This window comes from Dermacentor silvarum, chromosome 4, assembly GCF_013339745.2.
Source record: "Dermacentor silvarum isolate Dsil-2018 chromosome 4, BIME_Dsil_1.4, whole genome shotgun sequence".
Classification (NCBI taxonomy): Eukaryota; Metazoa; Arthropoda; class Arachnida; order Ixodida; family Ixodidae; genus Dermacentor; species Dermacentor silvarum.
The window spans coordinates 18,136,112-18,153,617 of record NC_051157.2 but is presented as its reverse complement, the minus strand read 5'-3'; the positions used below and the strand labels follow the sequence as shown (position 1 = coordinate 18,153,617).

Sequence of the window (17,506 nt, the reverse complement as noted above, 5' to 3'; positions counted from 1 at the left end):
CGGCAATTGCTTCGCCTGAGCGCCTCTGTCCAAACAACAAATCTCGCTACCACTGGTTCATTAGTTCACGCTGGGGTACTAGCGCGCGAGCTATAGGAAGACATATGACATCTCTCGCACCAAGACGCCCCCGTCGCCCTTCCATAAACACTGCATTTTGCACATATATGTGTGCAAATCTTGCGCCATCAATGCCAGGTGCAGTGGATTGCGGTCCGTGCAGAGGGGAGGATAAACCCAGCTAGTATTGAAACCCCAGGCTAGGGTGAGAGCCGATCCTGTGAGAATTCTGTGCAGTAGCGTGGCTGAGCTGTTTAACCCACAAAGCCAAACGTACCATTTCTGCAACGTTCAAGTTTAATGTCTCCTCCAATTCTGATTTAAGCGCGAGAAACTTGCGAAGCCTATGGTATAGCGCTGTTGATATGTTGAAGTGAGTTTCCAGTACTACGTAGTTCAGGAGACCAATTGCTGCTCATTAATTACCGCACTAATGTGCGGTAATTTCATGCTCGTGAAAGTTTCTTTTTTTTTGTGCGAATGTGCTTTTTTACTGCCTGTAATATATCTAACCAAATTTGTTCAAATTTTTTTACGTGCAAATGTGTTTAAGCTTTTTAGAGTTATAGCGCACGGTTCTTGCGCCGAAATATATACAGGGTGTTTCAGCGAACACTTTCAAAACTTCTTAAAGTTTACCTGTGGCAGATAGCCCAATTCTAGTTAATGAGCCGGTCTACTCGAAGCGGCGGACATTACTTGCGCAAAAAACTAAATGCATAATCGACTAATTAATAAAAATTCACTAATGAAGTTTTTAACTAATTAGCTGATGGCCCATAATGTAATCTACAAATTGTAGCCGTGGAGTTCGCAAGGCGGATCCACTTGGAACGAATTCTCGGGATGACACCAGTTTCGGGATATTAATTCCCGAACTTTGCGGAGAAATGCATTGGCGTTCCAGTTAATTTTGTGCTTCAATGCATAAAGCGACGTTTTGTGAAGAAACTAACTGGAACGCCAATGCATTTCTTCGCAAAGTTCGGGAATTAATATCTCGAAAGCGGTGTCATTCCGGGAATTCGTTCCAAGTGGATCCGCCTTGCGAACTCCACGGCTACAATTTGTAGATTACAATATGGGCCATCAGGTAATTAGTTAAAAACTTAATTAGTGAATTTTTATTAATTAGTCGATTATGCATCTCAATTTTTTGCGCAAATAATGTCCGCCGCTTCGAGTAGACCGGCTCATTAACTAGAATTGGGATATCTCCCACAGGTAACCTTAAATAAATTTTGAAAGTGTTCGCTGAAACACCCTGTATATATATATATATATATATATATATATATATATATATATATATAGGGAGGGGAAGACACAGTTCATCCGACCAACTGCGTGTGTACTGGCTTCAGTGGGGGAAGGTTAGGGTGGGAAGAATGATGGAAAGCGTATCAAAGAAAGAAAGCAGACGCGCGACAAGTAATTATAGAGGGGGCGGGCAAACTCTGTAATAGCCTATGGGAACGTAGAAACTTCGACAGCAGCGCCGCGACCGACTTCCAGTGGCGCACCGACGGGGGGGTTCGGGGGTGCCAACCTCCCTCCACACACACACACACAAATATACCCCCCCCCCCCCCCTGGCAGAGATCCTGGGTGCGCCACTGCTGTGTCCGCTGCATAGCTTGGACAACGGCGAAGAACATGTTCGATAGTTTCCTCGCTACTGCTTTAGTCACAAGCAGCACTGTCGTGGATGGCACAATGGAGTACAATGACAGGTGTATATAAATAAAGTGAACAGCCTCGAGCCGGGGGGATTCAATTTGACGCTCGCCGCTGTAGTTTTCACCCAAGTGCTTCCTTGCTTTCCGGGGAGCAAGTTTGTCATATAAACAGTTCTGTTCTTCTCATTCATCTTTCCGGGCTAAGGTTTCTTCCGTGCATCTTGATTTCCGTCTGAGAATACTGTAACGTGTGCTTAATATCGAAAAGTGTCTTAGCGCCGATTACATTTAGTCCAGTTTTGAGACAATGCAATCATCCATGTCTTTAACCTTTCTCGATAAATCGTTGGTTGTGACGTGAAAAGGGGAGTAGAAGACATAAAATAGGAATAAAGAGCTCCTTCCCATGATAAAAGGAAAACAGCAGCGTTGTCTTTGCAATAACTTTTGTCATCACTTGTCTTCTCGGGATGGCACTTCCAGAGTAAACGTATACTACCAAGAGGTATTAAACTTTTTTTTGTTAAACCTTCTTGTGTACTACTCGTGGAGTTGACTATGTAACCTAATTTGTTTCCCTGGATTGCGTGTGCAATCCAGAGAAACACATTACTCCTCGGTGTAGCGTTCTGCGCTTTTTCGCGGTAAACCTAACGCTGAAATGTTTTACTTTTTTCACATGGAATGACTGCATTGCGGCAACCAAAATGAAGATTCATGTTGGTGGAGTGCTGTTTCTCATTCTATACGCAGGCCGATAAGTTGTGGAGTGACAGCGTAATGCATGCGATTACGGGCGTTGAAATCACAGAGAAAGGTTTAATTTTATTTATTTTTCTTTTCGCGTACCTGCCTCACAGAGAAGCGTCCGTCAAGGGACGCATGGCTTAACGATGACGTACAACGCTCTTTCGCGGAAGCCCCTTCTCTCCCGGCACTTACTTTTAGCGGATTTTGCGTTTACTATTAGACTTTTGTTTCGCGGTCTTTCCGGATTTGTGTATGCTGTAAGTGGGGCACTGGTACACTCGAGCGCCAGCGCCATAAACAGCGACAGCGTTGTCATACGGGGCGCTAATGCAGTGTGTCAAACACACGAAGTCGAACGAGAAGTCTCTCTTTGCTCGAGTGCAGCGCGAAAGTATTTGCTGTAATTTCGGTGAGTTATAACAAAAAGTTTGAGTTTGGTTTACTAGCGAGGCAGTATAGTAAACAGTTCCTCTAACGATACGTATGTCGACGCTATAGTATAACTCAAGTGCATGTCGCTGTTCCTAGCCTGGTATCTTTTCTGTCTCAGGCTTTACTATACAACTAACGCGTGTACGATACATTTTACCGCAGAAAGATTTGGCTTATACAATTGTCCTGTCGACTAAGACGCTAATAGAGTCTTTTTTTTTTCGTGCTACGAGGATGAATATTCACTTCTTCGCGCAAAAGTGCACATAGATTGCCCAAGCAAAACACACGTCACGCTGGCCCCGTGACCACAGCGTTGTGCGGTTGAGCACGAGGTCCAGGGTTCGATTCCTGGACACATTCTGATGGGGGCGGAAACCAATAAACGCTCGTGCACGGCGTTCATTGAGTGCACGTGCAGAGAATTCCCTGTAGTCAAATTTAATCCGGAGCTCTCCTCTATACCGGGAGTGTCCCGCATAACTCAATGTGCAGTATCGGGACGTTATTAATCCCACAATTTAATTCGTTTGACAAAGCAAGAATGCGACAAGTTGAACGTGAATTAGTTGTTCTCTAGAATGTAGAACGCCAACATGACGTACTGTGAAGACATTTTGTGCATTCTGCATTTACCAAGTTACAGGGATACGGTCTGTCGCTCTAAATTACTATATATATGCATAGTTTCTGTTTGAGCTATGTACTTAATGACGAGGTCGGGAACAAAGACGATGACAAAGGATGGTGCGCAAACTCACAACTTGTTTATTCGTGTCTTGTGAGGTGTCATATGTGCTTATATATCACACGTCGATATTGCGATATGCGTTACGGTCGCCTACTATGAGATCGTCGCGCAACTTGCTAAATTTTTCTTATACAGCTACCGGAACTTCAAAAAGAAAGAAAGAAAGAAATTGAGAGTAGGATTGAGTAACAATTAATAAAATAATTAAAAATGTCCTCGGGCCTTCACATTTTGATATGAGACGGCTTATATTGCCCCTGTAATTATGTCTTCATGCATTCGTGTTTAAAAGTGAAGCTGACTTTAGGGAATGGTGTAAGCTTGGTCTTTGTAAGCTGGCTTTCCCACGTTGTGGGTTGCTGTGAAGCCTACTCAAAGAAAAAATGTCGCAGTTTCGCCCGAAAGGCGAAGCATCAATTGCGATAGCAAATTGGTAGAGAGCTATTCGGAGTAGGGATAGTAGCTTAATCGGCTGCATAAACTTGGACACATTCGCTTACTAACTGAATTAACAAGCGTGGTGTCAGCGCGCACAAGCAAACATGAATAGGTCACGCTCAATGACCGCAGACAACCACTGTCAAAACACTGGCAGCAAGCGCAGCCGTCTCAGCGAGCGAAAGTTCGTGTGGTCTATCGCTTCAACGGAAACTGAGTGGCGAATGCACAGCGCATACAAACGTCAGAGCCGTGTGGAGATAAGAGACGGTGCGGGCGACCGCCACAAGCGGGCAAAGTACAAGCCCAGTTGTTGGCAGAGTAGAAGCTGCCCCCCCTCCCTCCCTCCCTCCCTCCCGCGCTGCCTTCTCGCTCTCTTGCTTTCGCGTTGGAGATTGAGTGGCCAGTTCCCCTTGCGCCCGGTTGCAAGATACGCATTTGGTGCCGCAGCACAGCGTCGTCCCGCCTCCCTCCCTCCCATACCCCCACGGCCTTTCGCGCGACGGAAGTCGCGTTTGCTTTCGGCCGTGCGTTTGCTCTCCGTGATAGCGCGCGTCCCCCGCGCGCTTTCACTCGCGCATATGGCGCGCGGCGACGATTTTATCACCCTTGGACTTTATACGGAACCTCACGGTGACGGCGACAATGACGGCAGAAATCCGCTTGAAGTGTCCATATAATTGCTATCGCAATAAAATACCATGCGAACGGGTCTCGATAACGCTATCGCGCTCCACTCTTAAAGTCGAAGCTTAAGCGTCCCCCAATTTTTCACCATGGACGTGTTGTGCAACCACACTCGGTTTCAGTCGCGTTGCGGTGTGCTCTCTCCTATCTTTTTTCTTCCTACATGAGCACGTCACACCAGCGGAACATTTTTTTTTTGTCATCGTCGCTTCTCTCTTTCTCGCTGTGCAGAGAAGCCCAGCCAGCTTCGAGACTGCAGCGTGAGCAACCAGTCGGACGAGCGGCTGCTGGTGTCCTGTCGGCAACCCGAACAACGCAGGCCGGGGCAGCGGTTCGTGCTCGAGGTTCACGGGTCTGCGTCGGCGCAGCAGCAGCAGCAGCAGCAGCTGCCGCTGGCAAATCTCTCGAGCGACCGGCCCGTCTTCTGGATCCCGAGCCTGGAGCCCGGAGCCGCCTGCCGGCTCGTGCTGTATGCGGTCAGCGCCGGGGGCACCCGGGGAGCCGCCGTGCGGCTGTCGCTTCACGCAGACCCATACACGGCGCCGCTCGCTTCCGCAGGTGCGAACGCTAACGGCGTCATTCAGAGCAGCGCATCTTGCGTTGCGGTAATAGCTATACTTCCGGCGATGCTTGATCCGTCGTTCATTTTGCGTTGTCCCACGAACGGTTAGAGTCGGCTGGCATTTGGTTTTTGCTCTTTAATACGTGACGTGCTTCTGGGAAAATAAGCCACCACGAGACGGCTATCCCAATCATTAGAAATAAACCCCAGCATCTAGGAAGTATTGAAAAAAAAACTCGGAAAGGAAAAATATTCAAGGAATAAGCATGGCTTAACTCGGGCATAGTCTGTTACACGTATGCATGAGCATGATGTATATCGTCAGCATGCGAACCTAGTACAATCATAGCGCGCGTTACCATAACAGTTGTTGCACACAGTTTTTGCACATTATTATTATTTGGTATGTGCACATATACACACAAGGACACGGAGGAATTAGGGAGGGAGCAAGTTGACAACTGCCACCGAGAGGCCTGGGCACAACGCCTGCCTGCTCTTTCAGGTGGAGAGAATAGGGGAAATGAAAATAGGAGGAAAGAAAAGAGGAAATAAATGACGGAGACACAGACAGAATAAAACAAAGTACAAACAATGTACATTTGCACGCATCGAAGAATAAAGCACATCACTGCAAATCCCACCAAAGAAGGGAAGAATTGGTGCAAATTCACATGAGTGTGCGCGAGGTCAAATTGTGACCAAATTTACGATCGACCGTCATTGAAAAAGACTGCATAATGTCTGTTGGATAGTCACGATTTGCTATGACAACGTGTCTTCAAGTAAAACAATGAAAGGGGCTAGTTGGTGCACGTTCATGATTACTTTGCGCTGAGTTTTACACTGGCAAAAATGTTACAAAGAAAGGAACAAGGTCGTTCTTTGTTTGTCCCGGCACGACTGGCATTTGAGTCGCGACGGCCTTGCATTGACTTAGCACGATAATCTAATAAGGGACGACAACACATAGATGCTCAGAAAAATCTGTCGCTCGAGAAAAAGCTGGATGTCGCCATGTTTGCGTCAATAAAGCGATCTGCGGTATTCTAGTATTAAGCTTGTATCCCTGATATTTCCATCGGTTTTAAGCTTTCCAATAGCATATAACGCATTTATATGCGAATCTAGTGGACTATATTTATTTATTATTATTTATTTATTATTTATTATTTATTTATTATTTATTTATTTATTTATTTATTTATTTAATTGACGTGATTGTCATACGGGTATAATCACCCGAAAGTTTACAGCCTTCTCCTTTCTACATAATCCTTTCTTTTGTTTTTATTTAAAGCTGTGTAACCAAGTTGATAACGGCAATACATATTTTTAAAAAATGGTGTTGGGCTGCTGGGCACGAGGTTGCGGGATCAAATCCCGGCCACGGCGGCCGCATTTCGATGAGGGCGAAATGCGAAAACACCCGTGTACTTAGATTTAGGTGCACGTTAAAGAACCCCAGGTGGTCCAAATTTCAGGAGTCCCCCACTACGGCGTGCCTCATAATAAGATCGTGGTTTTGGCACGTAAAACCCCATAATTTAATTTAATGGCAATACATATACGGAAGCATTTAACTTTGCTTCATTCGAAAATATTGAAAGGAACACTTCGAACTCAAGACAGCATTTCTTGTTTCTTTTCCAGACAAAAAACGGAGTGGCGTCGCATCAAAGCACGTCGGACTCGTTCAAGTAGTCGTGCCGTTGATTACATTACTGCTCGCGGCAGGGCGGTGACGTTAGCGATAAGGCAGAGAAGAAATTAACAGCGCGGGGAAACTATCCCGAAGCGTTCAGCAAGCACTGCCTTCAAGCACGGCAGATGAAAGAGACACAACCCGTCACGGAAAGGAGCAGCGTCAGCGCCGTGCACGTCCGATAGCACTCTCCAGCACTACACGACACAACGACTGAAGAGGCAGCCGCTCGTGGAAACAAGCCTACGATGTCTCGGCCGTCAGAGCACGTGGAGAGAGCTTGTTGTGCACCGACCTTGTCGTCGTTCTTTAAGGGTGCGGAATAGCGAGAGCGCGCAGTGAGCTCTGGAAGTGAAATCATATATCTTGCATATAGCGTGCCCTTCTTTGAGGCGTTGTTACTTCGTGTGATGTCACGTGTGGCCTGAACTACCGGTGTTATTGTTCACCTGACGTGATTCGCACAATCATATCATAACGAACTGTGACTTCACGGGTGTATAACGCCAGCTGTGTGATACTGCGCGTACAAGCGGCGTCTGGTCTGTTGCGCGGATGCTTGCTGTGAGGGACAGCACACGTGTAGGGGGAATGCCGAAAGACACCGAGCAAGCGCACGACTCCTCCTCTTTCTCCTCCCCATCTGCTGTGATTCTTTTCTCACAACTCTCCTATTTCGTGGTGTACATATAGATGGCGGAAGAGCGCTTGAGTGCTGCTTCGCAGATTCTGGAATGCAGCCGCGATACATTGCTCTATACAGCATACAATTTCGAAGGACAGCGCAATCGTCCGAAAGAGCAACGTTCATAACCCTCTCGTCTTTATTATAAAAGTAAGCACAAGTTCACTTATATTCACGTCGCGGTACCGCTGTACATTGAGTCATTGACGCCGTGGATAAAATAGTTTATTTTAACATACAGCCACGGCACTAATTAGAGCGAAAGACGGGCGTCGGGGTAGTTCGGCACGTTTTGAGAGCTTTCAGGTGGTTTGGAATCATGGTTGAATATAACATTGCCCCGATGAACATTCGCGATACACCGTTTCAAGCACATCTTATGCCCTTGTGTTCTGGATTTCTGATTGTAGCCTTTTCTGCGTGCACCATCAATTTGATGGGAGGATACACCACTGGAGTAAACGTAGCTCTTAGAGAGGTATTGTGAAAAGGAAGGCAATGAAATTAACCCGAAGAACGTCCGGTTGGTTACCCTGCACAAGTGATAAAGGAGGGAGGAATAGAAAGATGAGAGAGCGAGAAAGAGAAGGTTCCCTGAACACACGCGCACACTAGGAATATACCATTTCGTGAAAGGTTGCATGATAAAAAACAGAAAAAAAGAAACAGCGTAATATGGCTTCGTGATCCTTGTGCGGCGCTGAACGGAGAGAGCCTTATAAGTGGTGTTTAAATCATGGTGGCCATGACGTGTTACGGCTACGCAATAACTTTCGGGGCATGCTGCTCGCAAAAGCATAACCTTCGACATCTGTTTCTGCTACTCAGAGCGGCAACCATCGCTGGGCTGTGGATTTGGACACCACCTATTCTATAATCTTATCATTTGATAAGGACTGATAATCCAAGTGGGCTGCTAATACGCAAGAGAGTGGTTTGTCTCTGTTCACCAAAGTGATGACAACCACAGGGCTGGTGATCGACATAGCCTCGACGCAACCGCAGACAGTGAACGCAGCCTTGCCAGTCATTCCAACGAAGGGGAGCAGACTTCCGTAAACGTAACTTATAGTTCGTGCTCTGGCCACGGGTCTGACTGGAAACGAGGCGTGAGGCTAAATGTGATTCGCGCTTACACATGAACCAGTGGTAACTAACGTTAGCGGCAGGAAATAGTGACGAGGGCCGAGACTCTATTTTCATCAAGTAGGAAGTAACGCAGGCGCAGACAATGTCTCGGAAGCCTACGAGCGACAACTACTGCTGCAACGTTTCAAGCCAGTGGACAAGTGAAGAAGCATACCTCAATCCTGCATGATTGAATTTGGGTGTTCGTTCACGTGAGTTTTCCTTGTTGTTCAATCTACTTGGTTGCGCGCTCTGCTTGCATAGTGCAGCTGTGGCAGCACATAACAATTTCACTTCTTCGAGTACTCGTGGGTGTGCATTTTTGCTAACAAATGCATGTATGCGATGCCACTTACTTAGAGCAGCGTGTAGTGTTTCCGGGAACGTTTGTTAGGAACGCAGTTCTACAGATGGAACTAACCGTCAAGGTGGGGAAAAAATGCAATAGAATATCTGCGCGTGACAAGAAAGAAGAGAGGCGATCGATCAAGAAAAGAAAATTGAAATGTGAATTCACGATCAATTAGCTCGTTAAAAAAAGAAAATTGGCGCACAAGATGATCAGACACTTCAGGGATACGAATTAACAATTGTAAGGTTCTTTTCATATTTGGTTCCTTTTAGTTCGTCACGTTGCTATTTTTACGTGAGTTTTGATATGATTTTGTGCATATAAAAAAATAAAAGGAAGAACGCTAACGCATCATTCGCGCGTGCTTGTTAATGCAATCTGTAACATGCACAAAGGGCTGTGACTTTTTTGCGCAATTTTATCAAGGCATTGTCTGTGTACAGTACATGCAAAAATCGTTCAAATTATTCTATAAGTACGAATTAGAAATAAGGGGGCGTATTTACAACTACAACGCCCAAAAATAAAAGATAAACCTATAGACAAATATGGTGGTATTTTACAGTTTTGTTGCTGATTTAGTGTCTTGACGCTTTCATCTGCCAAATGATACTTAAATTCGGGCTAAGTGGCTTTTTTCACGATGATAAAATTGTCGCTACTCGTGTCAACTTCGTTGTGTAGCGAGGTCCGGCAACTGTTCATTCACGTCTGTATGTTCTGAAAATAAAGCCGTAATTTCACGTTACAGGTTTGTTTCAGTTGTAGTGATGCCCTCTCTCATGCAAGCCAGCGCCATTAGATAGCGTTACTTCCCTGATTACTCAGGTATAACTCACGTCGACATTCGGAAGCACGTCCAGCAAAATGACTGAATGTGCTAGTCGTCTGTGATACTCATTACTCTAATGTTGTTTGTGGAAACGTGCATTCCTTGAATTCTACCATGGATCCGTACTTCTTGTCGATGTTGATGATTAGCAATGTACACAGAAAGGAGCTTGACCTATTAGTCCGAGAAGTTACGATGGCTGGTCGCTGATAATGGAAAGCAAAACGTCTAAGTATAATGCGTGTATAAACAGCCTCACTTTTTTTCTTAGCCGAATGTTGCAACCTGGATGATTGACCTTTGCGGCTAAAGCATTGACTAGTGCGCGCTCAAGTTTTGTACAGCAGTTAGGTGTGCGTTGCAACAGGTGCTGTAAACCTGGCATGCGTACATGGCAGTTAGAGTGTACTCGTTTTTTTATAACCCCTTCTGCAGGAATTACTTCTCTCTCCCGCGTGAATAAGTAGTGCTACTGCTTGTGGCGCTGTCGGACTGAAAACTTAGCATTAAATAACAATGTTGCTGGCTGCCGCTACTAAGCCGAAGCACCCGCAAGGGCATCCACAGGGTTTGTAGTGATTTCACTCTTACAGTGGCAGACGGCCTCACCATTACTTGCACCGACTTTGGAATACAGTACTCCTTTTTTGTCCTGAATTCGCCGTAGACGATATGTACTTGGATTATTTCATAGTAAGCACTGAACAGTCATTAAACAAGATCCAGCGCCTAAAGTTAACCCTATGCACAATTTGAGCGTCAATCAGTTCTACCTCGAGAGTCATTTAAACCTGACCGCTTGAGCGATGAAGCATTCTTTGATGTGTGTGAAACGTTTGCAGTAAAACAAAAAAGAAGAGAGAGAAAAGGGGATAGCCAAAAATGAGTGCAGCTGCAAGGCTCTGCGCAGCTCTTGTACGCAGGGGAGCCACAAGCAGATGAGCTGTGTTCTATTTGTTCTATTTATAAACTCACACCCCTTGAAAGCGGTTACAAAAGTTTGTAGATACAGGATCGCTTTCAGGCATACTTTCACTTCTTCATGACGTAAAAGGACGTCTCGCTGAAGCGACGGGCATCGTATGAATGTAGGCGAGAAATATGCGTCCTGAAAATAATGCTCATGGGAGGTGTGGCATTTGTTTCATGACATCTATGTGCGCTTATTCAGCCAATCAGGGCGTGCTGAATGCGATATACCCGTGGAAGTGATCGATGGAGCAATTCGTCCCCAGAACTACGTAACAGACTCACGGTGTGCTCTCTACGGAAACAGCTATTCTTGATGATGCGGCCTCACCCCTGATGTTAAGCTTTTCGTAGAAATAGCTTCCAGGAAACCCTATTTTCGCAAAATTTGACAAAAAAAATTGTGTGCCACATGAATAAACGCTCACTTCAGAATATCGCTGGAAATCTGCTTCTTGTTTGGCATCTTCGTATTTTTCATTGCACGTTGCTCGTCCAAACGACACATCAAACATTGCAGTACTGAACAGAATCTTTGTATACCTTGTTTTTTTCTCATCCCTTTCTGCAAATATGCCTCCACGGAATGCTGTGAAGTGTTATTTTTATATGAACGTTGCATCAATAAAATGAATGTTGCGCCATCCCTCCGTCATGTGGTAAGTCTCAGCACTACCTTCATTTTCAAGTATCCAATCTCCAATGCCTAACCAAACGGTTTGGCTTAATTACACTGAACGCGCTAGCGGCATCTTCAGCTGTTGCGTAAGTTGTTTTCATTCCCAAAGAAACAACCCGGAAGCAATTAGTCACAGAGTGCCCCCTTCGGTGTGACTTTTCTTTCTTGAGCGCCTACAAGCTCGCTAAAGCTCGTGTTTAGGGAGCACGGAGAAAAGGACAGTTATTCCTGGAAAGCCATCGAGATCCCCCTAATGAGGAAACAGAGGTATACGGATCTCGTAGCCTACAATTTTGTCCGCTCGAAATGAGGAAGACAACGGCACGCGCTCATAGACTTAAGGGGAATTAGGTTACAGTGCGCTATTAGACAGAACGTATTCCTATTTCCTTCCTTGGCCGTCATTAGCGTGATTACCAGCAGGCGTTACAAAACGTGCGCAACGCGTTGTGCAATAACGCTTGCTGTACGCACTATTATATGCACGTGTCGCAAGCGTGAGCGACACCATTGGACTAACACTCTCGAAATGTTATTTCGAGCATGTGCCATACATTTCTACATTTCTCTGCAAACTGCCTGCTTTTATCACGTGCTAGGGTTAGGTCAGGAGCGAGCCAATTTCGACGCTGAGTACACGATTGCGGAGTGTCAGCCTATACCCCGTCGTCACAAGGGAAGACAGTCAAGGCGTTGCTAAGTTTTCCGAGGTCAGTCTAACTTGCACGCTCGACTACGACATTCTCGCGGACTTTACTTCGTGCATGTGTAAGCTTGTATTACTTCCCTTCTTTCCCCTGTATATTGCTTATCAGTGTATCCCGAGACAGACCATGCCTTGGTGGGCCAGGCCCGGCAGCGCCAGTCTAGACATACATGCGTAAAGAAAAAGTTCATGGTAAAACACGGCGGCGCAGTCGTGTCCGGGGAAACTGTGAACTGGCCTTTGAGACATCCACACATCGCCAACGTCACCGCCTTCGTAGTTTGGCGCATCACGCCATTCTGTAACCTCATCGACAGTGGCTTGCAGCCTTCCATCAGGCTGCAGGGTTCCCGTGTTCAGTCACTGCTGATAACTCCAAGTCTCCCTGTGCCCCCCTTGTTTGCATTTCTGTAAACATTCTTTTATGTCTGGGCAGACCTAAGGCAAATACTAAAAAAAAAAAAAAAAAAAAATCACCGCATAGATGAGTCTTGGAAGGGTGAGTGGTCTTCTTAGGACGGGTATACATTGCAGGTGGTTTTGTGTATGGTCAGGCCTCCTATACCATCGGCTTGGTAGACATATATCTCAACTAATGTTTTTCGAGCACGTGTTCTTGAGCGAACTGGTGCTTACTGAACGACAGCTTGAAGGGGCCAAAGAAAACACCAGCACAAGACATTGAAGAAATCGAAATGCGGTTGCTGGGGCCGCGAATTGAACCCGCTACCTCTTGCTTGGCAACGCAATGCCAAAGCAGCTGAGTCACCACAGCGGGTGGATAGGGACTACAAAGTGTGCGCATCATTCGTCAAGTGAACTACAACAGCGGCCTTATCTTTATTAATATTATTGTTATATTTTTCTTTTATTTCTTTATTTTCTTGTTATTTCTTCCTTTATTTTTTGCTAGTAACATAGAGAAATGGTGTAGCCGAGGTTCTTTTTACCTCAATTTATCCACAGCAACCCTCGTGTTACATAACAGAAAGGAGAATTCAGCACGTGTCGGCACGTCGTTTCCCATTTCTTTAAATCAGACACATACATGCACGGGTATATTGTGCAGAGTGTTCGACACGTGAGATCTGTAGGGCGGGAGACGAGAACGAGACTATAGCGCGATGGAACCATCTCTGCTTCCGCCGGGATGTTTACTCGGCACGTTTTTCCAGACGCGCATCGGCGGTCGTCTTTCCGGAAATGTCAAATATCGCTCCCTGCCGCCACGTGGGGCCAATGTAAATACTGATTTATCCAGTGCGCATACGCGACATATATAGACCCTTACCACTGACTACAAATGGGCACATTTCAGATGGTTGAATTTGTTCCCTTGGATAAAACTGAGGGGTCCTTTTCTTTGCCCGTAGTTTAAAAGGGCACGGTGCATGACGCACGCGTTCTCGGAGCGGGGATCCAAGGCTTCAGAAATATCTCGTATTATTTGTTTTTGTTTTTTCTCAGACGGGAGGAAATGTACACTGGTAGTGGGCAGAATATAGAATATAGTCTTGTGCGCTTATCTTGTGTATTGTAAGATGCTAAACTGCACCGTCTTTCCTTTACTTCTATCTCTCTATATATCTATGCGTTTCCGGTCATTGCGGCTTACTTGCTTTGAGAAACGGCTGCATTATGAGCAGTGAACAACAGGATGCGTCGCTGAACAGTAACTATGGACGTCGTTGCCTGTGGTGGCCAGCAGCCATGAGTGCACCTCCCGGTCCACTTGAACAGTAACGGCGAACGGCGCGCGCTGCCTTGTGCTTGCCCGCAATGAGCACAGTGATGTATGCGTGATGAAGGTGACGATGGCTTAAGTAAAAGTTATGCAGATTCAACGCACATCTTGGAATCTGTCCGATGCGAAGCTTTCGCGAAGCGGTTAATCAAATGCTTTATATGTGCCCATTTTTTCCTGTGTCTATGGCGAAATGGAAATTGGTACGCGCGCATGTACTCTCGATCGCGCACCCGTGCTATGCAATGTGACACACGTGGCGATCATTTCGAAGAGCTAGTTGGCATTGGCACGGCATAAGCATGCGTGTGATTGTGCCCTTATCGATTAGAATATCGGGCTGCTGTGCTGGGTTGCCGAGGTTCGATCCCACTGTCAGGTGCGTAATGTTTTACAGCGAAGCTGTTAAGGGCTCACTCTTCGATGGTCGCGTCCGGCAATAGAAAAAAACTATCATTGGCCGTATGTTGTATGTGCGAGTGAAAGCGCGCGAGGGCGCGGGACGCGCGCTTTTATGGGGAGCGAACGCACGGCGGAGAGCAAACGCGACTTCCCGGTGCAAGGGCAGCGGTGGGCGAGGAGGGCGTCGAGGCACCCTAGACTGTGCGTGCCCGCTCTCCCACTGCGGCACATGCGCGCAGCCCTGCTGGCTTCTGCCGCCGACTCTCTCTGGGCTCTCGCCCGCTTCTCCCATAACAGTGTCGACAACGGCGTTTAGCCGTTCCGTCACGTAGCCAGCGTTTTGATTGCGGTTGTGTGCGGTAACACAAACAACGCGCACAACTGTTGTCAACGGCGGCAGCGTTTTGCCCGCGTTCGCACGGAACGCGCATGGCGTTGGTGACGTGTTTATGAAGAACGTGTCAACCTTTGCCGTACACCCTATGGCGGTGTACCGTAGCGACCATAAGGCCATGGTCCCTGTGGTGACTAAATAAATGAAAACCACCGGATCATATATATTTCTAATTCTTTAATAGTTCAAATAACCAATTACACCATCACATCTTAATAGTCATAATTGGAAATACATAATTCCCACCGTATTACAGCTTCGCTGGTCTTCCATCTCCACCTCAATGAAAGGGCTGACAGTTTTTTTCTTCTTTTTTTTTACATGCAGCAACAACAGATAAGGGCTCGAAATTGGGTTTGCCTTGTTAGTCTGTCCATTCTGTACGCTGACGAGGACCTTTGTCGTCATCGACAACACACAATGATGATTTATGTCATCGTCAAGCCACCTAGTTATCCCGAGCATCGCCATTGCTACACCGTGAAAAAAGAAAAAAATATCCACAACCGCGTCCACTGGGATTTGAACCCGTGCCGGTGAAGCAATGTGTATTTAAGAGACGAGCGCGCGAACCGCTAAGCTACCGCATATTTTTTTCTTTTTTTATAGGTTAGAATTATGAGCGATGTCATGCGAAAATTAGTTGCATTACATTTAGACGCACATGAAAAAGAAATGTACGCGTGATATGTAGTCCAATGAACGTTCAAAAATCGGACAAACAAACACAAGCGCCCAGATCCGAAATCCTCTCAGGAACGGGATCAAAGGTTGCAACCGCACTACGCACTTGAGCAGCCTCTTCTCGAAAGACAGACCTTGTCGAGCGAGGCGGCTCGGCATGTTTGTCGATCATTCGGCTTGTCCATAATGAATACAGTTCTAATAACATAAACAAATCATATCTCGTATTACTCATTGTCTTTTTGAAAGGAAGGAACCGTATACTATAAGACGGTGAGAGGAAGTTATTTTATGATAGTTCTTTGGTAAAATGTACCAAAAATAAAATGCGTCACGACAAAGCATAAAGCAATGTCTATTGTGTCTACAATTTGCATTCCAGGGTACATATAATCCTTTTTCATGAAGCCATGCTTAACTATCAGGGTGGAAATGTACTGCTTAAAGAAAAAAAAATGTTTTCGCTGCTGGCGTTATACACCTTCTATGGACACGGCAAAGAACATTTTGACCAAATAGAGACAGATACGGCTTTCGATACATCATCATCATCATCATCATCATCATCATCATCATCATCATCATCATCATCATCATCATCAGCCTATATTTATGTCCACTACAGGACGACGGTCTCTCCCTGCGATCTCCAATTACCCCTGTCTTGCGCTAGGTGATTCCAACTGGGCCTGCAAGTTTCCTAACTTCATCACCCCACCTAGTTTTGTGCCGTCCTCGACTGCGCTTCCCTTCTCTTGGCACCCATTCTGTAACTCTAATGGTCCACCGGGTATCTACCCTACGCATTACATGGCCTGCCCAGCTCCATTTCTTTCTCTTAATGTCAGCTACAATATCGGCTATTCCCGTTTGCTCTCTGATCCACACCGCTCTCTTCCTGTCTCTTAACGTTAGGCCTAACATTTTCCGTTCCATCGCTCTTTGTGGGGTCCTTAACTTGTTCTCGAGCTTCTTTGTTAACCTCCAAGTTTCTGCCCCATATGTAGCACTGGTAGAATGCAATGATCGTACACTTTTCTTTTCAACGACGACAGGGGTAAGCTCCCAGTCAGGATTTGGCAATGCCGACCGTATGCACTCCAACCCAATTTTATTCTTCTGTAAATTTCCTTATCATGGTCAGGGTTCCCTGTGAGTAATTGACCTAGATAAACGTAGTCTTTTACAGACTCTAGAGGCTGACTGGCAATCCTGAAATCTTGTTCCCTTGCCAGGCTATTGAACATTACCTTTGTTTTCTGCATATTAATATTCGACCCCACGATTACGCTTTCTCGGTTGAGGTCCTCAATCATTTGCTGTAATTCGTCCCCATTGTTGCTGAATAGGACAAGGCCATCTGCAAACCGAAGGTTGCTGGGATATTCGCCGTTGATCCTAACTCCTAAGCCTTCCCAGTCTAAGAGCTTGAATACTTTTAAGCATGCAGTGAATAGCATTGGATACATAAGCTCAGGGAAAAGGTTATGTACACGGGCTATATTTAATGACGTTCGATCAATGCTAAATAAATATTGTAGACTGAATCTGGCTTTTAAAAATGACATAGCGTCGACAAGTTCACTTAGGAAGCCGCATAACGGCAATTCAGGAGCAAAGCATATCGGGACAAAAAGAAAAGGGAGGTGTGAAGCAACACGGGCTCGATTAACCGCAAGAAGGAATGGATGACGGAATTTTTTTGGGTAAAATAATCGCACGACCAATTGTCGCCTGAAGAAATGCACGAGACTGAGGCCTCCCTTCCCAAGTGGAAGAAAAAGGTTGTCCCTTCTTGTGGCTTCCCATGATGAACGCCATACAAAACTTGCAAATATTCTATGAAATACCTGAACATGAATACGAG

The 17,506-nt window shown here is 45.9% G+C and overlaps 1 protein-coding gene across 1 annotated transcript in view; it reads left to right on the top strand.

Annotated features, from left to right (window-relative positions):
• Positions 1-11,273, top strand: part of LOC119448293 (basement membrane-specific heparan sulfate proteoglycan core protein) — an 84,506-nt gene extending 73,233 nt beyond the window's left edge. The window contains exons 8-9 of the mRNA XM_049665147.1: positions 5,029-5,355; positions 11,233-11,273. Coding sequence (XP_049521104.1) covers positions 5,029-5,355; positions 11,233-11,273 — 368 coding nt within the window. The remainder of the gene's footprint in view (positions 1-5,028; positions 5,356-11,232) is intronic.
• The last annotated feature ends 6,233 nt before the right edge of the window (positions 11,274-17,506 follow it).